The 26334-nt window shown below is 37.6% G+C and overlaps 1 protein-coding gene across 2 annotated transcripts in view; it reads left to right on the top strand.

Annotated features, from left to right (window-relative positions):
* ADAMTS19 (ADAM metallopeptidase with thrombospondin type 1 motif 19) overlaps positions 1–26334 on the top strand; it is a 276661-nt gene that overhangs the window by 55216 nt on the left and 195111 nt on the right. The window contains exons 4-6 of one of the 2 annotated variants that reach the window (XM_086410488.1): positions 12517–12682; positions 24397–24569; positions 26064–26147. In XM_086410488.1, the coding sequence (XP_086266614.1) occupies positions 12517–12682; positions 24397–24569; positions 26064–26147 (423 nt within the window). Of the gene's footprint in view, positions 1–12516; positions 12683–24396; positions 24629–26063; positions 26148–26334 lie in introns of both variants that reach the window. The other variant, XM_086410489.1, reaches the window with a different exon arrangement.

Genomic DNA, 26334 nt, shown 5'->3' with positions numbered 1-26334 from the left:
CCTAAAATACCACTGTTCTCTCAATTGCATTGTTTTCTATGGCTGGCTCCTTCAGTTCTTGTCTCAAATGTGATCTCCTTAGATAGGTTTTATTGGGGTACCCTCTCTGGCATCTTTAGTTCAGTTCAGTCGCTCAGTCATGTCCAACTCTTTGCGACCCCATGAATTGCAACACGCCAGGCCTCCCTGTCTGGCATCTTAACCTCTGCTATATTTCTTTCAGATCTCTGTTTGCTTTTTTAATGATACTTTTCCTACTTTATAATATCTTAAGTATATTTTTCTGAATAGTTCACTTTTTCCTGACTTTTTGCATAATGTATAAGGTCTGTGAAGATAGAGATTAAATCTGTTTTCATCTTTGAATCCTCAGTGCCTTGCCTCTTGCCATATTGTGGGTATTCAGTCAGTACATTTGTAATGAAAATTAAATAAGCACCAGAAAGATACAGCAAAACTAAATAGCTTTTGGCTAGACTGGTTGATAAACTTAGAAGTAGATTTAAAACTGAATTTGCTCTCTTTTTCTCAGCTTGTTGTTTTCTTATTTTAAGAATGCATAGACACCCTAGTGGATTAATGAAAAAATATAACTAACAAGAGATTATATTAAAGTGAATGGAATATAAAAAAAATACGAAAATCAAGTTTTTCTTGATATGAGCAAAAATTCTCCTGTAAAATGAGAAAGTAACCATTATAATAACCAAAAAATCAATTAGTTTTGGATAATGAACCATTAGGATGGGGTATTCATTTTCAGCTCTACCAGTTTTTACCACTTCCTTTTTACTTCTTCAGCATAGAACAGCTTCTATTTATTATCATACTGTGATGTTGTTTATAATGACATTGCAATGTTGTTGATAAAAAGGACATTTTTGAAATTGTTTTTAAATCCATATTTCTGTCAAATGTTGGGGAGAAGTTAGAAGAAGGCAGTGGTTTTCAAGAAAATAGGGAAAGCATTGTAAGAGTAAAGTCTATTCTTCTTACAAATTAAGTATAATTGTCATGTAGTTAAAATAATACCGTTGACAGAGCATAACCCAGAAGACTGTCATGAGGTGTTCCATAATAAAATCTGTAACCAGGGTCTGAGGAAAGATAGGTGGTCTAAAAACAGAAGTAGAATTTTATCAGGGTTTATTTCTGAATATGAATCAAATAAGTGACACTGCTATGGATTAAGGCCCTGCGTTCCTTCTTAATTATCATTTCCCATATATCACTTAGCTACAGCTGCACTAGTTTTGCTTTTCCTTAAAGTGTCTAAATTTGTTCCCCTCTCAAGGATTTGTTTCTCCCTTTGCCTTGCATCTTGGCCTGACATCTCTGATACGCTAGATTTCTGCTTAGATATCACCTCACCTGAAAGGCCATCCCCACATCACTGTCTTACCCCTTTATAACATTTGTTGCCTGAGTTCATATTATACATATATAAGTGTTTATTGAATAAACAGGATTCAAGGTGTATCAAAATAAAACAGATTGTTTGCCTTTTGATTGTTCATATTTGTTTTTCTGGTCATCTGGTGTTGTTTATTCTTGGGTTGTGAGAAGTCCCATGGTGAATTTAGTCACAGAAAGTCTCTGGTAATTAAAAATATTTGTCCCATAATCATCAAACCATCCAAATTCATGTAAATTTAAAATTTCTCTGAGATGCATGCTCTCCACATTCAGGCTTTCTGAGAGCTCATCATTTGCAGTGAGGAATGGGGACGTGGAGTTAGAGTCCTCATTCTCTCCCATGTAGAGCTGTTACTTCTCCTGCTCAGCACGCTGGGTTCCTCTACGTTCCCTGGGACTGAAGCTCTAAGGGGAAGGAGAATGGCGTCACAGATGGTGTGACTGAGCTTTATGATGGGTGCTTGAAGTGGACACACTCTTTCTCTGTCACAGTCCATATTCATTGATTCTTAGGAGGCTTTCCTCCTCAGAGCTGCCCCTGAGCCCCTGAGGGCAGGGGCTTACTTGTTCACTTACTTGTTCTTTGAGGAGAATTAGTTCGTCTTTTCCAAATGGTCACTTTCAGCTCCTGCTTTCTTCTTTAGGTAGCTGGTGGGATACTTCCAAGCTATATTGTCCCTTGGCTTTTATTGTGAAATAGAACACAGACATAAATAAGCGCACACATCATCAATGTAAAGCTTATCTGATCTGATCTGATCTGAGTGGAGAAATTGCAAGTTTGACCTGGTTGAACAAATAACACGTTGTCTCCCCACCTGGGGTATGAGTTGGTGATGGGCTTGTCAGTCTTGTTCACTGCTATACAGCTCTGGCTGTTCAAACTTCATTCATACTCATAAGCATTTTATTGAGTAGAGGGTTGAGTGAATGAATAATAAGATTGTGATATATTTAGAACATAAGTTACTATTCAGCAATAAAAACCAACTTATAAAGACTGTAATACTATTGGGGTTTTGGTACGATATTATGGAAATACCTAAACAAACTTTTGGGCCAGTCCAATATTAAACAAAATAGTTACTAAGCTTTTCTTAGATGGGAAAATAGAGTAGAACATAAAACTTTAGAATATGTATATGTGTGTATAGGTACACACATGCACAGATAGAGAGACACTTATGTGTATATGTTAATAGACCAGAAAGAAATATATGCATACATATTGATATATATATACACACTTCTGTATGATGAAATTTGAGATGACTGTTTTCTTTTTTCAACTGTATTTTTAAAATGTTCTGCTATTTAAAAGTTCTGATTTTTATGATCAGAAAACATTTTAAGAAAAAGAAAAGAGAATTGAGAGAAAGGAAGGAGGAAAGAAAAACAAAAGCCTTGAACTGTTCTCCCAAATCTGCCGTGGGAGAGAGATTGAGTTTCCGCCATTGGAGAAGGCCTGGAGATGAAAACCTCCTCACTCAGAAGGCCAGTATGCCTTTGGCAGCCCACATGCCTGTCACATAAAACACCTCTAGATAAAAACTCAGAGCCTAATGTGGTATTTTGGTCTTCTGCTTTGTGAAGGATGGGGCCTGGCCTTGCTCTTTTTTTTCTTTAATTTATTTTTTAATTGAAGGTTAATTGCTTTACAGAATTTTGTTGTTTTCTGTCAAACATCAACATGAATCAGCCATAGGTGTACATATGTCTTCTCCGTCTTGAACCTCCCTCTCTATCCCAACCCTCTAGGTTGATACAGTGCCTCTGTTTGAGTTCCCTGAGATGTACAGAAAATTCTCATTGGCTGTCTATTTTACATATGATAATGTAAGTCTCCACGTTACTCTCTCCATGTATCTCTCCCTCTCCTCTCCTCTCCTCTCCCTGTGTCCATAAGTCTGTTCTCTTTTGCTCCATTGCTGCCCTGCAAATAAAATTTTCAGTACCATTTTTTTAGATTCCATATATGTGTGTTAGTATATGATACCTATATTTCTCTTTCTGACTTAACTTCACTCTGTATAATAAGCTCTAGGTTCATCTACTTCATTAGAACTGACTCAAATGTGTTTCTTTTTATGGCTGAGTAATATTCCATCATGTATATGTACCACAACTTCTTTATCCATGGGGCTTCCCTGATAGCTCAGTTGGTAAAGAATTGCAGGGTCTCCTGCAATAGACCCTGGTTCAATTCCTGGGTCAGGAAGAACCCCTGGAGAAGGGATAGGCTACCCACTCCAGTATTCTTGGGCTTCCCTTGTGACTCAGCTGGTAAAGAATCCCTCTACAATGTGGAAGACCTGGGTTCAATCCCTGGGTTGGGAAGATCCCCTGGAGAAGGGAAATGCTACCCACTCCAGTATTCTGGCCTAGAGAATTCCATGGACTGTATGGAATTCCATCAGGTTGCAAAGAGACAGGACTGAGCAACTTTTAGTCTCACTTTCACTTTTCTTTATCCATTCATTTGTCGATGGACATCTGGGTTGCTTCCATGTTCTAGCTATTGTAAATAGTGCTGCAATGAACATTGGGGTACTTGTGTCTTTTTCAGTTTTGGTTTCCTCAGGGTATATGCCTAGGAGTGGGATTACTGGATCATATGGTGGTTTTATTCTTTAGTTTTTTAAAGAATCGTCATACTCTCTTCCATAGTGGCTATACCAGTTTACATTCCTACCAACAGTGCAAGAGGTTCCCTTTTCTTCATACCCTCTCCAGCATTTATTGTTTGTAGACTTTTTGATAATGACCAGTCTGACTGGGTGAGATGATATCGCATTGTAGTTTTGATTTGCGTTTCTCTAATAATGAGCGATGTTGAGCATTTTTTCATGTGTTTGTTAGCCATCTGTATGTCTTCTCTGGAGAGATGTCTGTTTAGGTCTTTTCCCCACTTTTGATTGGGTTGTTTGTTTTTCTGATACTGAGTTTTATGAACTGCTAGTATATTTTGGAAATTAAAGTGGGACCTAATTAAACGTAAAAGCTTTTGCACAGCAAAGGAAAGTAGAAACAAGGTGAAAAGACAACCCTCAGAATGGGAGAAAATAATAACAAATGAAACAACTGGCCTTGCTCTTGATATCAGATTTTGAGCATCTACCATGTGTGAGGTGTTGTGCTTGACATCAAATGCTCAGTGCAGATTTTTAAAAGATGAGAGTTATTTGGAACAACAGTCCAAGCAGGTCTTGCCTTTTCAGATAGCCTCACAGAAGAGGCAGCACATGTTGCAAGCCCGGTGGTCTTTGGTTTGAACCCTGTCCTCACCATACACTCATGCACAGTAAGTCTTTTTGAAGCTTGGCTTTTTCAACTGCAAAATGGGTGACATTAACAGAGTTATCCCAAGCTGGCTGTTTGATTAAATTAAATAATGTACATATAGTATCTGGCATACTGGCATGTTATTTTCTTCTATTCTTGTTTTCTTGTAAACATTTCAAAGTAAGTTTGAAAAGGGAAGAAGAAGGGACTATATAGTTTATTTTAGCCTGGCTAACTAGAAAAGAGTCATGTAGAGAAATACCGACTTAAAGAGGAGGTGCTAGTTTTGGGGGCAATTATAATGCATCTAAAGTGAGATGAGGAGTAAGAGACAAGGAGAAAGGATCTTGAATAGAAGCAGTGGATCTGGAAGGAGGATTTGGGAGTCATTTCCCTGGGGACTTATAAATTTGTTGGAAGTGATAAATGCAGAGAAACAAGACCTGCCTTGTGGGTGAGGAAAAGGACCTGTTTAAGGAAACAGAAACAGTTGCTAGAGAAGAAGATAAGTGGAGCCATGGAATATTCTTGGAGGAGAAAAGTGGTCAAGGGTCAAATGCCCAAGGGAGGAGAATAAAAGGAAGGACACGGTGGGTGGCCTCAGAGCAGTTTTCCAGTCCAGTGGGGGAAGCTAGAATGCTGGTGGAAATACAAGGAGAATGTAGGTGGCGAGCAAATTCAGTGCTGTATTAAAATCAATTTGGAAATTGGGAGGCTTTAGCTTCTATCCTTGACATTCCCATGAACTCTCTGTGTGATTTTGGGCAAGTCATACAAGATTTCTAAGCCTTGGTTTTCTCAATTTTAAAAATCCAGATGGCCGGATGAGTCTAAGTTTCCTTCTACCATTGTTGTTTCATGATTCTTTTTGAAGCCCTTTGGCAGGGAAAGTAAATGGAATGATGTTAACAATGTGGTCACATGAAAACTTTTCCTAAAGATAAAACTTGGACACACAGGAAAGCAACACTGGAAATGCCAAGAGGGAAGGAATCAGATTGAAGTTTTGCCTCAGATGGAGTCACAGGTAGAGTGTGGCTCAGAGCAGCAAACGTATCTATTTTCTTTTCTTTCAAAAGCAAAAGTGAAATTAACATTGAGTGAGCACCTGCTCTGTACCAGGCCCTGTGCATCGAAGGCATGGTGACAAGCACTGAGCCCCAAGCCCTCCCTGGAATAGCTCATGGTCTCATCAGACAGTCATGCAAACAGCGTTCAAAGGGGGCCTAAGTGCAAGAATGGAAAAGGTGGATAGAGGAGATGGTGGTTACTTTGGAGAGGGGACAGGGTCAGCTTGAATTTGAAGAAATAATTTTCCATACCAACAGTGACTTTTCTGGGAAGAGAAACCAGCAAATGCAGTGTACTAAGATGTGACTGTGCAGCTAAAAGTTATTCTGAAATATGTTAAAATGTAAAGTTTGTTTACACAGTAAAATTTGTCTGTAGTGGTTATATGTGAAGTTTCAATGGAGAGGCAGGCAAGAGTTTATCATAACTGTATGACTTATATATCTTCATTTGGAGTTGATCCTCACAGTCATAAAGGGAAAACTGAAAAGATTGAGTCAGGAGAGTATTTTAGTATGATATGGTAAAAAGATAGATATGGGATCAGACGTGTGTTTTCCTACAGATTTATGTCTTATGTATAGTAAGAGTTGGATATGACTGAAGTGACTGATCATGTATGCATAGAATACATAAAAGCTTGAAAAACTACTCCCGCTTAACAGTAATATTGGAAACGAAGTTTCATTTGAATAAAGCATAAAAATGAACTTACAGTATTTTAATTTATGTCAATCCCTATGTGATGCTTATGTTTTCAACTATGTATTTTATTTACTTAATGAGATATATGCTATAACATTACCATACAAGAGAATATTTTGGAAAATATAACCAACATATTCACATCATGTAGCGTATAAGACATTTGTGTGAAATGTTGTTATAAACAGTGTGCAGATGCCAGATCCCTTTCAGCCTCTGTTACTGCTGTTTAGAAGGCAAACACTTATGCTTCTTCCAGTGGCTCATGGATTCTCTAATATACTTTCCAGTTAGATAATAAACTAATCATCCTCAAACCTTCATTGACTTTTTCTGTCAAGAACTTTGTCATTTGATGTTTTCAGTTATATTGATTCATCTTATTTTGGGGCTACATTTACCTGTTTCTCTACTCAAATCTTCCCTAATAGCTTCTCTGATAGCTCAGTTGGTAAAGAATCTGCCTGCAATGCAGGAGACCCTGGTTCGATTTCTGGGTTGGGAAGATTTCCTGGAGAAGGTAAAGACTACCCACTCCAGTATTCTTGGGCTTCCCTTGGGCTCAGCTGATAAAGAATCCACCTGCAATGCAGGAGACTTGTGTTCGATTCCTGGGTTGGGAAGATTTCCTGGAGAAGGTAAAAGCTACCCACTCCAGTATTCTGGCTTGGAGAATTCCATGGACTCTGTAGTCCATGGGGTTGCAAAGAGTTGGACACAACTGAATGAGTTTCACTTTCACTTTCTTCTCAAGTCAGACATCTTTTTTTTTTTAATACTTGTTAAATTAATTTTTATTGGAGTACAGTTGTTTTACAATGCTGTGTGTTCTACTGTTCAGCAAAATGAATCAGTTATATGTATACATATATCCCTTCTTTGAAAGGATACCTGATAAGTAGGAAGCCAGGCATCCTTTTAACCAGTTTCCTGGATTTCACATCTTCTTTGCCTTTCTGCGAATGCCTCTTCTCATAAGAAGTAACTTTTATCCAAATTCTACTATCCCGCCAGATAGCAGAGTCATCTCATAGCCTGAAATTATAATGATCTACCACAGACAGTATTTACTTCTTGTGATGTGCTGTGTATTTTTTAAAATAGGATATTATTAAAGATTCTTGCCATATGTAGTTTTAGCCCTCAGATATATACCTTCAACTAGTCAACTGAAAGTTCATGTAGAAAACTGAGGTCCTGGGAAATAAAACAAATTTCCAAAAAAGGAGAATGGAAAAAATAAAAAGAGAACTTGAGGTAATTATATTAGTAGTGCATCAGCTGATTAAGTGAATAGGAATTAAGGTAGGGGAAGTGAAGTAGTTAACCTAGTAAGAGTAGCAACTTTAAATTTTTAGTTATTTTTATTTATGCTTACATTACTACTTTAGAATCTGTTCATCTATTTAATAGACTGTAGTTGATCTGAATTTGAACAACTGAAACATTTGCATTAGGTGACTTGAATCAATGATATATAAAAATCCATGCACATTTGTCAGATCAAATTTCATGTTGTGATTAGGAATTGGTGGCCGTGATAATACACTTATATGGAGATTAGTGTATATGGCTGTTTTAAAAAACACAGGAGTATCTAAATGGAGAGATAGTAAAATATCAGAACCAGTAAGGCAAGAAACGGCTGGTAACTTATTTTCAAATAAGCAGTGGTCAATTTGCAAAACACTGAAATGCTTGCTAAAATGTCAAATCAAATAAAAGCGTTCAATACAATAGGAGAGATGCCACTGTATGAGAAGACGCACATAACAACAAATAAGGCAGTTAACTTTTAACTAATTTCATTTCCAAATGTTTGCATGAAATACCTCAACATTGTTAACATCATTTTGAAAAATCTAAGAAGAAGAATCTTGGAGAAAATACTTATATAGTTCACATTTATTTTGGAGAATGTATTGTGCCATTTTAATGCACTACTAATTTTCTTTCCTTCTAAAATTAAACTTTGGGAGCAAACTCCGAGAGAGAGTGAAGGACAGCAAAGGGAAGCCTGGTGTGTTGCAGTCTGTGGGGTCGCAGAGAGTTGGACACGATTTAGCGACTGAACAACAACAACAAAAATTAAAAGGATAATGTTTCCTGAAGTGAATGCTGTGTAATTATGCATTGTTAAGCATCGATGTGTGTGTTAGTCACTCAGTCGTGTCCGACTCTTTGCAACCCCATGGACTGTAGCCCACAGGGCTTCTCTGTCCGTGGAATTTTCCAGGCAAGAATACTGGAGTAGGTTGTCATTTCCTTTTCCATTATCAAGCATAGGAGAACTTATAAAGAGACTTTGATCTAGATTTATGTTCTTCCATGGCTTGTAAATTCACAGCACAGATAAGATGATCCATTTTGTTATTGGAATAGGTCCCCTGTTCATGGGGACATAGAAAACCTCATGACTTCCCTGCTTGACAGATGCCAACCCAAGCTAGAGAACTTCCTGTGGCGTAGGATAGTACTGATCTCAGATAGGAAGCCCTTGCCTGAAGAGAATCTGAATACTTGATGCTAAATATGCCCCAAAGTGAACTGAGTCTGGCACATGGGGTCAGACAGCAAATATATATTGAATGAATTAGTCATCATTTATAATTATTCCAAGGCTAGCCACTCCAGTATTCTGGTCTGGAGATTTCCCTGGACTGTATATCCATGGGGTCACAAAGAGTCAGACACGACTGAGCGACTTTCATTTTCACTGTAATTATTCCAGCTTCCCTCATAGCTCAGTTGGTTAAAAATCTACCTGCAATGCAGCAGACCCGGGTTCGATTCCTTGGTTGGGAAGATCCTCTGCAGAAGGAAATGGCAACCCACTCCAGTATTCTCGCCTGGAGAATCTCATGGACAGAGGAGCCTGGCAGACTATGGTCCATGGGGTTGCAAGAGTCGGACATGACTTAGCAACTAAATCACCACCACCATAATTATGCTAACAATTTTTTTTTCAAAGTGACCTTCTTGTTTTTAAAAATGTATATAGATAAAATCCTAACACAATAGAGAATTGTATGTCATGAAGAGTTTTCCAAATCGTATCTTAAAAAAAAAAACACATCTACTTGAAACAATATTTAATATGCTAATATGGTGATACAAGAGTTGCGAAGAGTTGGACATGACTGAGCGACTTCACTTTTCTTTATGGTGTTACAAAAATTTTAATTTTTTGGATTCTCGGAGCTCTTCAGTCCGCTCTTAAATGTTTGGCTGCTATATTTATTATAATTATATTTATGAATAACATAAAAATTATGCCGAACATTTATTAAAAGGTTACCCAGCATCAGATTCTATGCTAGAACATAGAACAAAATGTTCGTTTTGTTGTTGCTATTTAGTTACTAAGTTGTGTCTGACTCTATTTGTGATGCCATGGACAGTACACCCCGCCAGGTTCCTCTGTCCATGGAATTTTCCAGTCAAGAATACTGGAATGAGGTGCTGTTCCTTTCTACAGGGGAACTTTGCAAAAGTGATTGAACCCCCATCTCCTGCATTGGTAGACAGGTTCTCTACCACTAAGCCACCTGGGAAGTCCTTATGATAGGAACATTACATGTGCTTAAAGATGCTTTAAAAAAAATCTTCCAAAGAACACTATGAAGCTGTTGTATAAAGACACTGTAAGTTTTTCATACTTACATGGTAGTGATAGGTTATAAACCCAAATAATCTTAAGTCTAGAATCTGTTCTTGATGTTATTAAATTTTATATGATAGTATGCAATTAAATTTTATAGGATTTGTTATTATAACTCTTCCCATGCTTATAACCTGTTGAAAGAATATATCAGATTACAAATTTATGATTTAGGGAAACTAAGCATCATAGCTGGCATGCTGCAATTCATGGGGTTGCAAAGAGTCAGACACGACTGAGCGACTGAACTGAACTGAACTGAACTGAAACATCATAGCGGTTATTATTTTAGTCATTAGCTACACTGTCAGTTTTATTTGTGGCTTTGGATACTGACTGAATCTCAGAATCATACTTATTCAAACAAGAGAAACATATTTCTGTATTTTCATAATCTCAATCAATGATAATATGACACCACTTATCCTCAATCTGACTTCCCTGGTGGTTCAGTTGGTAAAGAATCCGCTTGAGATGCAGGAGGCTTGGATTCAATCCCTGGGTTGGGAAGATCCCCTGGAGGAGAGCATGGCGTCCATTCCAGTATTCTTGCCTGAAGAATCCCCATGGAGAGGAGCCTCGTGGGCTGCAGTCCGTGGGGTTGCAAAGAGTTGAACGTGACTGAGCGACTAAGCATACATTCTGTCCTCAATCCATATGTAGATGTATAATAATCATTATATCTTTAATGAGTATTATTTAAATTTAAAAATATTTGATATTCTCTCTTATTCCCATCAAATTTGACTCTAGGGAAAATTTTATGTGTTTCATGTATCTAATTAAAATTGAAGCTGATTTCATATTTGAGAGAATGAAAACATGTATAGAGAGTAAAAGAACTCATTGGAAGTTAAACTTAACAGAAATGCCCCAAATACAGATATGCCTGATATTTTAAAAGAATCATTAGAATAGAAATGTTTTGCATTATCCCCACCCACAAGTGATATGCGTGTGTGTGCATATGTGTGAAGAGGAGACGGAGAGGTAGAAACTGAGAAAGAGACAGGGAAAGGAAGGAAGGGAGAGAGGGGACGGGGACACAGAGAGGTGATGGAACTGCTGTTCCAGTAGTTAAGAATTTTACTAGTGATATAAAACCTCAATAAAATGAAATTGGTAAGGATTTTTAGATTTTATTCTTCAGGTATCTTATAATGTCAGTTCTGTACAAAATAAAATGTGATAGCATATTGGCAGTCACTTAGTCTTTCCATATAGAAGATGCAATACACTTTAGTAATTCAAACAAAACAAAAAGCCTTTTTTTCTTAGGAAAAAGTTTTAGCCTAAATTAAAAAAAAATATACAATGTGGAACAATGACTATATCTGAAGAAATAATTATATTATGATGCTAATTATATGTGAAACAAAATGAACTATATATAATTTTTATAAAATTAATACAAAATGGTATTTGAAAACTTTAATATTACCATATCATGTATGAATAATTCAGGTTCTAAGGGATTACTTCTTCAAAATTGTTTACTAATGAGTTAACAGTGTAAGTAATCAAGTATGCATTTTATATATTAATATATATTATAGTAGACTAAAATAATAAAAATTGGAAAGATCAAGTCATGTTTTCTTCCATGTAAAATATTTTCCTAGTTATAACTTAACTTTATACTCTAAAAAAGAAAGGGAAGAAATGACTAGGCTTAGCTTTAATATGATAAAAGAATACTTATTTGTTATAAGTTCATCTTGCTGATTATAACTGAATTTTATAGTTTTTAGCCCCCTGTTCACAACTGGCTAACTTTAAAATATGGTATTGTATGAAATTAAACTTGTTTATGTAAGTGATACTTCCTTTTTCTGTAATTTATTGTTCAAGGGTTTAAAAAAATGTTTAAAAGAAGACTTGAGAGTATTTTATATAATAACTGTAGTGCTATATATCCTACATTTTTTGTGGTGTATTACATAAATTACTTTATTAAATAATGATTGTCAAAAAGTTGGACTGTGTGGTGTGTGCAATTAAAAACTGTGTTGCTCTTCTGTACATGCTGTACATATAAGTGACCCCATGGGTCTCCCAAAGTGAGCCTTTAACATTCCAGAATTTTTACTGTGCATCTGTTGCTGGCATCTAGCCTCCCACCCACACAGGCTAACTATATGAAGTTTATGCTAGTGCAATAAAGTACCTGAAGATGAAGTAATAAAATGGGAAGACAGTTACCTTATTAGTGGGGTTGCTAAAATAGCTTCACTAGAAAAAAGTATGCATATACATGGAAGAAAATAAAGTGTGTGTGTGAGTGGGAGAACTAGAAAGTAACTTAATTGAATAAGTTACTTAATTGAAACTAACTTATGAACAGGTATTTCATGTGTATCTTTCTATGTTATATATTCCAGATGGGATTTATACAGCTTAATGAGGACTTCATATTTATTGAACCACTCAATGATACAGTGGCCATCACGGGTCACCCACATCGTGTATATAGGCGGAAAAGGTCCATGGAGGAAAAAGTTACAGAGAAGTCTGTTCCTCACAGTCATTACTGTGGTGTTATTTCAGGTAATGCCTTGTCCTGAAAGGGTTTAATTAAATATGCAATGTGAGATGAATCCTGGAATAAATCCTCCCACCCTCCTCCCTTCTTCCCTCCATGCCACTCTCCTACCCCGTGCTTTTTTTTTCCTTGCCTTCCTACCTTGCCCATCCTTCCCTCTCTTTGTGTCTATCCATCTCTCCACGGCTTTATCTTTTTTTTTTTTTTTTAATGTGGAATCTCTCTTGGTTAATGACAATTACATATATTTTTTTTGACTTGTTTTCTATGAAGTAGTATATTTTAATATAAAAATGGAATAACTTCAGATATTAATACAATGCATGCTCTATATCCCTCTTGAATTGTGAAGTGTTCCTCATGGGATTCTGTTCACCTAACTGGAATAGAAATGACACTGAGAGAGCTCCAGATCCCCTGAAACTGAATACTGTGAGCTCATGGTCTTATTTTAGTTTACTTCTATGTGAGCATCATAGAAATCTCTGTACTTTGACCAGAAGATCTTGCACTTTCTTCTTTTTCTGTTTGATTCAAGTAAAAATCATCTTGATGGTTAATATTAATAGAGGAATAGGAAGAAGAGTCCTATTCCTAGGAATAGGAAGAAATTCAAAGATTTACTTCTTTGAATTTTATTCTCAGTATCAGAATATCTTAAATCTTAAAGTTTAAGTGGCTCACAAACATCTCCAACCATCAAATCCTAGTCTCTGTTTGTCTGCCAATTTTTCACAGAAATAAAATGGGGTTGCTGTTTGGTACACGTCCTTATTACTTCCTTTGGCAGAGATATGTGGCATTAGCAAGAAGGGTAAGGAAAAATGAATGATTTCTATTACATAAATAGGACCTAAAAGTTATAGCCAACATTCAGCAGTTTCCCTAGTAAAAATGTTTGGACATCTAATCCAGACACCTCTGAATATTCACTGATATGAGAAATAGCTCCATTTAGAATCTGAGGAAATATGAATTTATTGAACAATTTTTGGTGTAAAGGCTTTAAAATTGACTTGGAGATTTAGAATTAGGTATTAGCGTATTTAGTGCCAAGATAGCAACTTTAAAATTGGTTATAGTATTTGAGATTGATTTAGGTATATAAATTGTGATAATAAGTAACATTTTCAGAGGCCTTGGCATGTTCATATCATCAGTTGTCTAGGAGGATCAGATTCAGACAGGATTTCAGTATGTTTCTGTTTAGAACTACTATCTCAAATTAATCTCTGATCTCTGTTTTCTTTTGCTAAAGCTCATGGTATCAGTCTGTATGAGAACTGGTTCAGAATTCTTCAGAAGTGGTTAAGTGAATCTACCTCTGTGTCACATTATTCAAAGCGCATTATCAAGTCATTTTAAATAAGACACACCCATCTTCTCTATTCTAAGAAATATAGACACACTGGAGATAAAAAACAGCTGGACAAAAGTCATAGTCTGAAAAAGCAAAAGAAAAGTTTTATATTGTGAGACAATAACAGCAACGATTGGATATAGTCCATTTAAGGAGATTGCCTTGTGTGAGTTACACTGAAAATCTGCACTATGCAACTTTTGAATCATAGTAAGTTCCAGCTGTTCTAATTACTCATGTATACAGATGACATAAAGTAGGCTTTATATTGCAGTATGTATGGAGGAAAGATTTCTAGAAAATTCTTATTTTTGATGGGTTTTATAAAGCATAAATACATGGTTCATATTTGACAGACCTTGTTCATAAACTTTCTAATTTTTTAAAGACATGACTTATATTTTAATTAACCTGTTTGGATCAAGCACTTGCATGCAAGGATTGCTAAGCTGTTTTCTAAATTCTCTTAACTATCTTCAGTGTTTTTTAAGGGAAATTTAAAAATCATTTTAAAATTAGCAATCTGTGAAATAAAATATCCATTTACTTATACTGATATATCTAATTGTAGTTCTTCCCTTCTTATTTCAGGATAATATATTAGCATATTAAAGAACATTCAGATCTGGATAATGTTGCAGCAACTGCCTTTGCACAATGGAATCATAAAGTTTACTTGTATTCAACTTGGTCTTAGCCTATTCCCCTTCATCATGTTAATGTTTTAAGTGTATTGTGTTTATGTGTATTGATTCTATAAATGCTTTTTCCTAAACACATACCTTCATAGTTTAGTATGACTTTGTCATGTTCTTTTATTAAAAGATAACATAAAAGAAAGAAAGGCGCAGGAGATTGAGAGTCAGAGGCACCAGGTTCAAGGCCTAGCTTCAGTCTCAGTCTAGCTAGCTACTCTTCTTCACTTCCCTTGAATTTATGAACCTTAAAATTCTTTATTTGAAACATAGGAGAACCAGTCATGTCACAGGAATGTAGAGCTAAATGACACAGCTCTTATTCTCACGAGGTGGACCAATGTATTATTTTGGGCAAACTTGTAAATGAGTAATTAGGCTATCTATAATAAGCTCAGTTCAGTTCAGTTCAGTCGCTCAGTCGTGTCGGACTCTTTGCAACCTCATGAACTGCAGTATGCCAGGCCTCCCTGTCCATCACCAGCTCCCGGAGTCCACCCAAACCCATGTCCATCGAGTCGGTGATGCCATCCAGCCATCTCATCCTCTGTCATCCACTTCTCCTCCTGCCCTCAATCTTTCCCAGTATCAGGGTCTTTTCAAAATGAATCAGCTTTTCATATCAGGTGGCCAAAATATTGGAGTTTCAGTTTCAACATCAGTCCTTCCAGTGAATACCCAGGACTAATCTCCTTTGGGATGGACTGGTTGGATCTCCTTGCAGTCCAAGGGACACTCAAGAGTCTTCTCCAACACCACAGTTCAAAAGCATCAATTCTTTGGTGCTCAGCTTTCTTTATAGTACAGCTCTCACATCCATACATGACCACTGGAAAAACCATAGACTTGACTAGATGGACCTTTGTTGGCAAAGTAATGTTTCTGCTTTTGAATATGCTATCTAGGTTGGTCATAACTTTCCTTCCAAGGAGTAAGTATATTTTAATTTCATGGTTGCAATCACCATCTGCAGCAAATTTGGACCCCATAAAAATAAAGTCGGCCACTGTTTCCCTGTCTATTTCCCATGAAGTGATGGGACCAGATGCCATGATCTTCGTTTTCTGAATGTTGAGCTTCCAACTTTTTTACTCTCCTCTTTCACTTTCATCAAGAGGCTCTTTAGTTCTTCTTCACTTTCTGCTATAAGGGTGGTGTCACCTGCATATCTGAGGTTATTGATATTTCTCCCAGCAATCTTGATTCCACTTGTGCTTCCTCCAGCCAGCATTTCTCATGATGTACTCTGCATATAAGTTAAATAAGCAAGGTGACAATATACAGCCTTGATGTATTCCTTTTCCTATTTGGGACCAGTCCGTTGTTCCATGTCCAGTTCTAACTGTTTCTTCTTGACCTGCATACAGGTTCTCAAGAGGCAGGTCTGGTGGTCTGGTTTTCCCATCTCTTTCAGAATTTTCCACAGTTTATTGTGATCCACACAGTCAAAGGCTTTGGCATAGTCAATAAAGTAGAAATAGATGTTTTTCTGGAACTCTCTTGCTTTTTTGATGATCCAGCAGATGTTGGCAATTTGATCTCTGGTTCCTCTGCCTTTTGTAAAACCAGCTTGAACATCTGGAAGTTCACAGTTCATGTATTGCTGAAGCCTGGCTTGGAGAATTTTAAGCATTACTTTACTAGTGTGTGAGATGAGTGCAATTGTGCGGTAGTTTGAGTGTTCTTTGGCATTGCCTTTCTTTGGGATTGGAATGAAAACTGACCTTTTCCAGTCCTGTGGCCACTGCTGAGTTTTCCAAATTTGCCGGCATATTGAGTGCAGCACTTTCACAGCATCATCTTTCAGGATTTGAAATAGCTCAACTGGAATTCCAATGCCTCCACTAGCTTTGTTCGTAGTGATGCTTTCTAAGGCCCACTTGACTTCACATTCCAGCATGTCTGGCTCTAGGTGAGTGATCACACCATTGTGATTATCTGGGTCATGAAGATCTTTTTCGTACAGTTCTTCTGTGTATTCTTGCCACCTCTTCTTAATATCTTCTGCTTCTGGTCCCTACCATTCTGTTCTTTATTGAGCCCATCTTTGCATGAAATGTTCCCTTGGTATCTCTAATTTTCTTGAAAAGATCTCTAGTCTTTCCCATTCTATTGTTTTCTTCTATTTCTTTGCATTGATCGCTGAGAAAGGCTTTCTTATCTCTTCTTGCTATTCTTTGGAACTCTGCATTCAAATGGGTATATCTTTCCTTTTCTCCTTTGCTTTTCGTTTCCCTTCTTTTCACAGCTATTTGTAAGGCCTCCTTAGACAGTCATTTTGCTTTTTTGAATTTCTTTTTCTTGGAGATGGTCTTGATTCCTGTCTCCTGAACAATGTCATGAACCTCCATCCATAGTTCATCAGGCACTCTGTCTGTCAGATCTAGTCCCTTAAATCTATTTCTCACTTCCACTGTATAGTCATAAGGGATTTGATTTAGGTCATACCTGAGAAACCTAGTGGTTTTCCCTACTTACTTCAATTTAAGTCTGATTTTGGCTATAAGGAGTTCATGATCTGAGCCACAGTCAGCTCTTGGTCTTGTTTTTGCTGACTGTATAAAGCTTCTCCATCTTTGGCTGCAAAGAATGTAATCAATCTGATTTTGGTGTCGACCATCTGGTGATGTCCATGTGTAGAGTCTTCTCTTGTGTTGTTGAAAGAGGGTGTTTGCTATGACCTGTGCATTCTCTTGGCAGAACTCTATTAGCCTTTGCCCTGCTTCATTCTGTGCTCCAAGGTCAAATTTGCCTGTTACTCCAGGCATTTCTTGACTTCCTACTTTGGCATTCCAGAGCCCTATAATGAAAAGGACATCTTTTTGGGGTGATATTTCTAGAATGTCTTGTAGGTCTTCTATAATAAGAACCATGACCAACTTGCTACACTAGATTCTAAGCTTCTGTTATTGGGGAGGAGGGTTGGGTGAATCTCAGATATCAAGTAAAACTTATCCAGACTACAGGGAAGAAAGGGAACAGAGTATGCAGGTTAAGAAAATGAACTTTAGAGTCAGCCTGTTTGTGCTCACATCTTATGCTTGTGGGACTCTAGAAAACTTTCTTGCTTTCTCCAAAGCTTCATTTACAATATACAAAATGAATGTAGTGGTACCTGAACCTTAGGGCTCTTATCATAATTAAATACAATTATGTGTAAAATGGACATGGAACAACAAACTGGTTCTAAACAGGAAAATGAGTGCGTCAAGGCTGTATATTGTCACCCTGTTTATTTAACTTATATGCAGAGTACATCATGAGGAAATGGACTGGAAGAAACACAAGCTGGAATCAAGATTGCCGGGAGAAATATCAATAACCTCAGATATGCAGATGACACCACCCTTATGGCAGAAAGTGAAGAGGAACTAAAAAGCCTCTTGATGAAAGTGAAAGTGGAGACTGAAAAAGTTGGCTTAAAGCTCAACATTCAGAAAACGAAGATCATGGCCTTCCGTCTCATCACTTCATGACAAATAGATGGGGAAACAGTGTCAGACTTTATTTTTGGGGGCTCCAAAATCACTGCAGATGGTGACTGCAGCCATGAAATTAAAAGACGCTTACTCCTTGGAAGGAAAGTTATGACCAACCTAGATAGAACATTCAAAAGCAGAGACATTACTTTGCCAACAAAGGTTCATATAGTCAAGGCTATGGTTTTTCCTGTGATCATGTATGGATGTGAGAGTTGGACTGTGAAGAAGGCTGAGCGCCGAAGAATTGATGCTTTTGAACTGTGGTGTTGGAGAAGACTCTTGAGAGTCCCTTGGACTGCAAGGAGATCCAACCAGTCCATTCTGAAGGAGATCAGCCCTGGGATTTCTTTGGAAGGAATGATGCTAAGGCTGAAACTCCAGTACTTTGGCCACCTCATGTGAAGAGTTGACTCATTGGAAAAGACTCTGATGCTGGGAGGGATTGGGGGAAAGAGGAGAAGGGGACGCCAGAGGATGAGATGGCTGGATGGCATCACTGACTCGATGGACGTGAGTCTGAGTGAACTCCGGGAGTTGGTGATGGACAGGGAGGGCTTGCGTGGTGCAATTCATGGGGTCGCAAAGAGTCGGACACGACTGAACGACTGATATGATCTGATGTGTAAAATGAAAAACATTTGTGAAAATTTAGTGGATGTTGTTAGGTGGGGAAAGAACATTTTGGGGAGAAGGGAGAATAAATACAAAAGCATAAGGGCAGAAGAAATCATCTACTAGGCGAGCTGAAGCCAGTGTCTGCAGTGTGGACAGGAGGTTCAAGCCTGGAAAAGTAGTCACAGATGAGATAATGAAGGGCCTTGAGTACTGTGGTAATAAAGACTTTGTCTGGAAGGCAAAATGTGGTCTTTCAAGACTGTAAACAGGCCAGTGGCCATCAATATTTATAAAGTTGTGAGTATGCCTAGGACTCTATGCAAACAAGAACGAGATTTATAGCATTGAAGAAGACCATCTATTCGATCAGGATAACAGATCGTCTGTGTTCGTAGAGCTAACTTAACCCAGCCACTACCGATATAGTTTCCATATGCCAGGCGTGACATCGTGGAGATGATCATCAGTGTGTGGAGGGTATTATGGGGAGCACATAGTGTCCACCTGTATATCCTCATTTACAAATGTCTTTTTTAACTGGGAGTGTGTGGTATCAACTCTATTGTTTTGATGCATGCATCTGGGTAGAAAATGATCTCAAGGATTGAAGAGATGAAGAAAGAGCTCAGCATGCTTGATATGGACAATGAAGACATTCAAGAAAGCCACTTAGTAAAAAGATGACTTCAACATGCATGATTTTCACACACAGTGGCTAACTCATATGACAGAGTCAGAGAGTCATGGTATTGAGATTCTTAAGAAAACTAAAATGTTCCAAATAGCCTATTTAAATTAACACACAAATATGGATGGAGTACACTGACAGTTTGGGGCCAAACACAGCTGTCATTAGTTGGGGCAATAAAGGGAACAAAAGCTTTACTGTTTCTCCTTTACATGGTCTCTTAATCACTCTTAATGTGATTGAAAAGCACCGAATGTTATTTTTTTCTTTCGTCTCTGTCTCCTCCATGGGCATGTCTTCTTCCATATATATACCCCCTAAATGTAGGCATTTCCCAAGACTTCCTCCTTTTCTTTCTACATCTCATGCCACAGGCTTCTCTGGAATGATAGAGTCAAAATCCATGGGTCCATCTTTACTCACACATTGTTTTGTTCCAAACTCTACCCCCATTTTAATCTCTCTCCTGACAGTCAGGTGTTTAAGTACCTCCTACTCCCGTGTCTCTTAGGCACCTCATACTTAATAAATCTGTGGCTGAACCCATCATTTTTCCTCCCAGATTCCGCTGCTGATACTCCCACTATCTACCTGGTCACTGAAAAATAACCACCCTACCCACTTCCCCCAACCCACACACACATAAAACAAACAATAGCAAAAAGAAACAATAATCCTAACCATTATCATTTTTCTCTGTTTCTTCTGATTAATTTTACTGGGCTTCCCTGATAGCTCAGATGGTAAAGAATCCATCATCTGTGTAAGAGATGAGGGTTTGATGCCAGGTTGGGGAGATCTCCTGGAGAAGGGTATGGTACCCCACTCCAGTATTCTTGCCTGGAAAATCCCTTGGACAGAGGAGCCTGGCAGGCTACAGTCCATGGGGTCACAAAGAGTTGAACATGACTAAGAAACTAGCACTTTCACCAAAGGTGATATCTACTTTCTAATATTTTGCCTATTATCTCTTCCTTTCTGTTCCTACCACTGTGTGATTTTTACCCAGAAGACCATTGATGTATCCATTTAGGAGAGATGGTAGATCTGTGTCTGTGTATCTATATGTCTACCTATCTTTCCTCCACAACCAACTTATTGGGTGTTGACCCTGCCAAGATGAGCCTTTTCATATACTTATAGGAATGTCTCCTACTAAAGACTTTAAGTTTATATGATGATATACTAATATATAAGTAGGATTGTGATTACAATGGAAAAAAAAAGAAACTACAAAATTCATTCCTAACTGTTGTAGATCTTAAGATACTAATACAATTAGTTTCATTTGCTGTCCTTCATCAGGGTCTTTGGTATTAACTGCTGGTACTAAATATGGATTCATAAAATTTACTTTTAACTATAGTGATTCTGATCTTGGGCGGCCTTGACCTGCAACAGCTTGAAGTGGAGGTTGGGTACCCCCCAGAGACTGAGGCCAGGTCACGGCAGTGAGAGCACCAAATCCTAGCTGCTAGAGCAGTGGTCAGTGACAAGGCTCTGGCTTTTTGACTTCACAGGAAAGAATTCCCACTGAGTCACTGAGTTGTGCCCTCATGGCAGGCTGAGGGACTTCCTTACTTATATGGGGCATTTCATCTGGGTTTCCTTTGCCAATCATTTTGTTTTGCCTGATTCACAGTCCATATTTTGTTTATCTTAGGATCCTTCCATGTGTGCATATGCAGCTGTTAGCCAAGATGGATTCGATCAAACAGTCCTGTGGGTAGACTGGCATCAGTTAGCATCACTCCCTTTTTGAGTGCCAGGGAGCCTTTCTGCCCATGTATAGTTGGGGAGGTCTCCTGTCTCTGAGAGTGAGAAATGTGTTCTGGGCAGGGCCCAGCCTCCTCTCTCAATTAATCCTACTATTCTCATCTTGGAGTTCCAGTCCACAGGGAATGAATCTCCAGTCACTGTGCCTTGGAGGCAGGGGCTCATCTACCTCCTGCCTCAATTCTGTTGCAGATGGCTCCTGTTGATTTTGTCATTTTTGCATTTTCCTGTTTCATGATATAATGCTTATTTTTGTTAAATAAGGGCTCTTTGCATTTTATTTTCATGACACTTTGGTTAACTTAGGTAACTGATCTCCTTAACATTTGGGTAAAACTTCATTTGTTGAATAGATTTTTAGTTTGTGTCCCCATGAGAAAAAAATGAGAAACTGTAATTTATGGAGATTTCTGAGAACTGTGAAGTTACCAGCAATTGTGATGGAATCTACTTCACATTAGACCTCAGAGCTAACTTATTTGGACCTAGAAGTTAGTAATAGAAGGAACCCAGAAGTTTAATAACAGAAGAGATAAACTAATTGTGGCATCATGAAACTGTGTTAGAAGGGAAGTAAGGTGGAACAAGTAGTAGAATAGAATAAAATACACACCAAAGTCAAGTACCTGGAACAAGCCTCTAGAAAAGGAATTTATCAGAAACCAAGAGGATGAACTAGAACTACGAGCATACACACCTCACGGTTCAAAACAAAGTTAGATATGTCCATGTAAACATGACTAATTGGACATACTTGTTTATATTCATGGGATTCTGTTAAACACACATGTTGACTTCTGGGGATTCCACTAAAATTAGAATAAAAAAATTTAAAAGATGTTGGCCAACAAGTACAGATTTGGGAAAGAAGATGGCAGTTATTTAGTAACATCAGCAGAATTTCAGTAAATGGCAAGGAGAAGAGCAGATGATAGCTGATTTAACAGTAAATGGTGGAGATGGCTGTGCAGTTATAAAAAGTTGTTAAAACTAAATGAATTGTACACTGAAATGGCTACATGTTATGGCATGCAAATTATACCTCAAGAAAGCTGTTAAAATTACAAATTCATTATTAAAGCACAGCACACACATAGGAAGTTGTGCAAACGATGTGTCCGACTGCTGAATTTTCCCAAAGTGAAGCATAAGTAGGTACTACTCGGATCAAAATGTAGAAAGTATCAGCACCATAGATGTTGCCCTTGTCCCCACTCTTCGGCACTAATTTCTCTTAGCCCTAGATCGTCACTATCCCGACTTCTAACATCCCATCTTCCCAGTTTGTGATGTTCCTATAAATGGAATCATACACTGCCTACTCTTTTGTAATTGCTTCTTCTGTTCAGCAGTATGTTTGTGAAGCTCATCTGTTTTCACTGCTCTATGAAGTCAAGTGAAGTGAAATGAAAGTCACTCAGTCGTGTCTGACTCTTTGCGACCCAATGGACCATACAGTCCATGGAATTCTCCAAGTCAGAATACTGGAATGGGTAACCTTTCCCTTCTCCAGGACATCTTCCCAACCCAGGGATAGAACCCAGGTCTCCCATGTCGCAGACAGATTCTTACTTAACCAGCTGAGCCACAAGGAAAGCCCTCAGTGCTATATAGCATTCCATTTTATGAATAGGACAGAATTTCTTTATCCATTATACTATTGCTATTGATGGTTAGTTGAACCATCAATAACACTGCTATGAGTAATTTTTACACCTGATTTGCATGTATTTCTAATGACTATGTACTTTAGAATGTTGATCATTGGGTGTGCAATTATTCAGCTTTAGTGCATACTCCCAACCACTTTTTCATTGTTTATCCTAATTTAAACTCCCAGCTCATATGAGTATGGGACTTCCAGTTGTCCTTACCTTCTTGTTAACACTGAATATAATCATGTCTATCATAGCCATTCTGGAATTGTATTTAAATTATTGTGGTTAATTTGCATTTCCTTGACCAATGAGACTGAGCACCTTCTCCTATGCTAATTAGCTTTTTGAATCTCCCTTTTGTTAGAAATGCCTGTTCAGATTTGCAGCCAGTTTTTCAGTTCAGTTATCTGTCATTGACTTAGAGTAGCTTTTCATTTATTATGGAAAAGTTCTGTAATTATCTTCTACCACTTGGTTGAATGATTTTCATTCTGATAGTAGCATATTTTCGTAAACAGAAATTTTCCATTTTTATATAAATGTATAAAGATGTTTATTGGTGGTTGCTAAGTCGCTTCAGTTGTGTCCGACTCTGTGCGACCCCATAGATGGCAGCCCACCAGGCCCCGCCGTCCCTGGGATTCTCCAGGCAAGAACACTGGAGTGGGTTGCCATTTCCTTCTGCAGTGCATGAAAGTGAAAGTGAAGTCGCTCAGTCATATCTGACTCTTAGCGACCCCATGGACTGCAGCCTACCAGGCTCCTCCATCCATGGGACTTTCCAGGCAAGAGTACTGGAGTGGGGTGCCATTATTGGTGGTTACTGGTTTTATTTGGCCTTGTTTGAAGAATCTGCTGTGTTGAGGTCATAACTTCTGTATTATTCCAATGGATGACAGAACCAATTCCTTTGTAGCCCATGCATAGTTGGAGTAATAAGAGGCATTTACCTGCAGAGGAGCCTGGTGGGTTACAATCTATGGGGTCTCAAAGAGTCAGACACGTCTTAGTGACATTAGGATGCATGGAGCAGTCACTTCAGGCACTTCTGGCAAGTAGACCTTTATCTTATTGCTGGTTTCCAAAAGAAAACCATGATGTCTTTTATTTATGGAATTATTTTATTTATACATACTAATGTGATCTTATTATTGGCCCATACAACTCTAGAAAGCAAGTGTTACTGTTATTCATTTTACAAATGAGGAAACTAAGGCTGACTGAGTGATGTTAGTTTCCCGAGGGGTAGAGTTAATCAGGGGTAGAAGTCCAGTCTGTCTGATCCCAAAGCCAAATGCTCATTTAGGTTCCATGCTTGCTCATCACTATATCATCAGCACATGTTGGTATTCAATAAACTTTCTTTTTAATTATTGAAGAGGTGGAGATTTTTAATCATTTTGCTAAGATAGAGGCACATTTGAAAATTCATTTCTGTGTTGCAGATAAAGGAAGACCTAGATCTAAAAAAATAACAGAAAGTGGAAGAGGGAAACGATATTCATACAAATTACCTCAAGAATACAACATAGAGACTGTAGTGGTTGCAGATCCAGCAATGGTTTCCTATCATGGAGCAGATGCAGCCAGGAGATTCATTCTAACCATCTTAAATATGGTAGGCAAACTTTAAAGTGCGCTTGGAATTTTTTCAAGAAAACTCTAAGGAAGAAATGTGTGAGTATAATGAAGTTCTTTAAAAATTAACTCATTACTATTCCTTTCTTTTATTGACATCAGTAAGAAAAAATAGGTGTATCAAATTGATCCATCTCAAGAAAGATATCAAAATAATAATTGATACCTTCTAGTAATAAAACCTTATTGTTAATTTGATGTGGCAAAACTCTTTTTCTATTATTCTTTTATCTCTTTTTTTGTGCCCTTCTTTTCCTTCTTTTTTATAAAAGGCCATTTGTTGAAATAGCAGAAATGTTGTATTTGTTTATATGTATGGCCCCACCCAAAGTACTGTAGATTATGAGGTGGAACAAAAATGGAGGTTGGTGATCCACTGAGCTCTTACGTAGGTATGTAAAATTGCATGTCAGCTATAATACTAGTTGATGAGTAAGATGTGTTAGCTAAAGCTAACTTTGGTTGATAGCTTTTGGACCAAAGAAATCTAACTTGTACCTGGGATTTGAATCCTTGTACCTTCTGCCTGAATCCTTTGACTTAACTATATACCCTGTTGAGTAAACTTCCTTCAAGGCAGAATGAGAAGGTTTTCATGGAGAGTGTTTCTTAGGAGAGAGTAAACAAAAATGAAAGCCAACGGCAGATGTCCATTTATAATTTGAGTTGCCATATAAGGCAAGATAAGAACCACTAGTACAAGGATAAATACTTAGCTACTGAACAACCACTTCATCAGCATTTTGTAAAGGGTAGACAGGCATAGCCTACCAACTTCAGTCTCTTTTAAATAGTACTGCCTTGGAAAGTGTGGGTTTAGTATGCCAATTTTAATTTTCTGTAGTAAGTTAAATAGTCAGTTTAAAAAAAAAAAATCAAGGTACCGCATAAAAAATTTGCCTTGCTTTCCAGCATTGTTACATATGCCATGTTTTGGAAATACCAGTTATAATGGTGACCTGAAACCGTTAAGCAACAATAGCATGTCTTCATGGGCAGCATTGAAGGGGAGGAGCTTTGAAAATCCTGTTCCTGTTTGGCAGTTGTCCTGGGGAGAGTAAAAACTGTAAAGGATAAATTGGGAGGTGGCATAAAGCAGGCTGTTTTGGGGATATTTTCTCAGAAGAAAGGACACTGGCATTTTGTGATCTTAAGAAAATTTCTAGGATTTAGTTACTAAAATTCTTCTCTTCACTATTGTGGAAAGCCCAATCTTCCCTCTGCCCCCACCCCCATTAAAATGCTTAGATTATCGATTGCAGTGTATATTATCAGAATGCTAGGTCTAAATTTCTTGGTGTCTAAAGTGAATTAGTTATTGCTTATTAAGCTAATTTTAAAGTAATTAAAAATTTTTTTTTGAAATATATAAAATTGCTCAACTGAATTGAGACTTCTCCCTGTTCTGGGCTTTAAGAAAAATTAAGATGTCTTTCAGTTTTATTTTAGGATTTTTATTTTTATTTGCTTTTAGGTTTTTAACCTTTTCCAACACAAGAGTCTTGGTGTGCAGGTCAATCTTCGTGTGATAAAGCTTATTCTGCTCCATGAAACTCCAGTAAGAAAGTCTTGAGTTTTTTGTTCAATTCAGTGGGTGAGAAGTTGTATCCAGGTACTTTTAAGTAAAGGGAATGTTAGGGATTTACTTTTTATTGACTTAAAATCCAGAAATATCCACTGAGTCACTTGAAATGTACATAAAACTGGCCATTAGTTTTAGTTAATACCTCAATTATAGTCAAGAA

Source organism: Bos grunniens, chromosome 7 (assembly GCF_055505025.1).
Source record: "Bos grunniens cultivar Pamir isolate PY7600 chromosome 7, Bosgru_T2T1.0, whole genome shotgun sequence".
In the NCBI taxonomy this organism is placed as follows: Eukaryota; Metazoa; Chordata; class Mammalia; order Artiodactyla; family Bovidae; genus Bos; species Bos grunniens.
The sequence above is the reverse complement of the archived record's forward strand: the minus strand, read 5'-3'. Positions and strand labels throughout refer to the sequence as shown.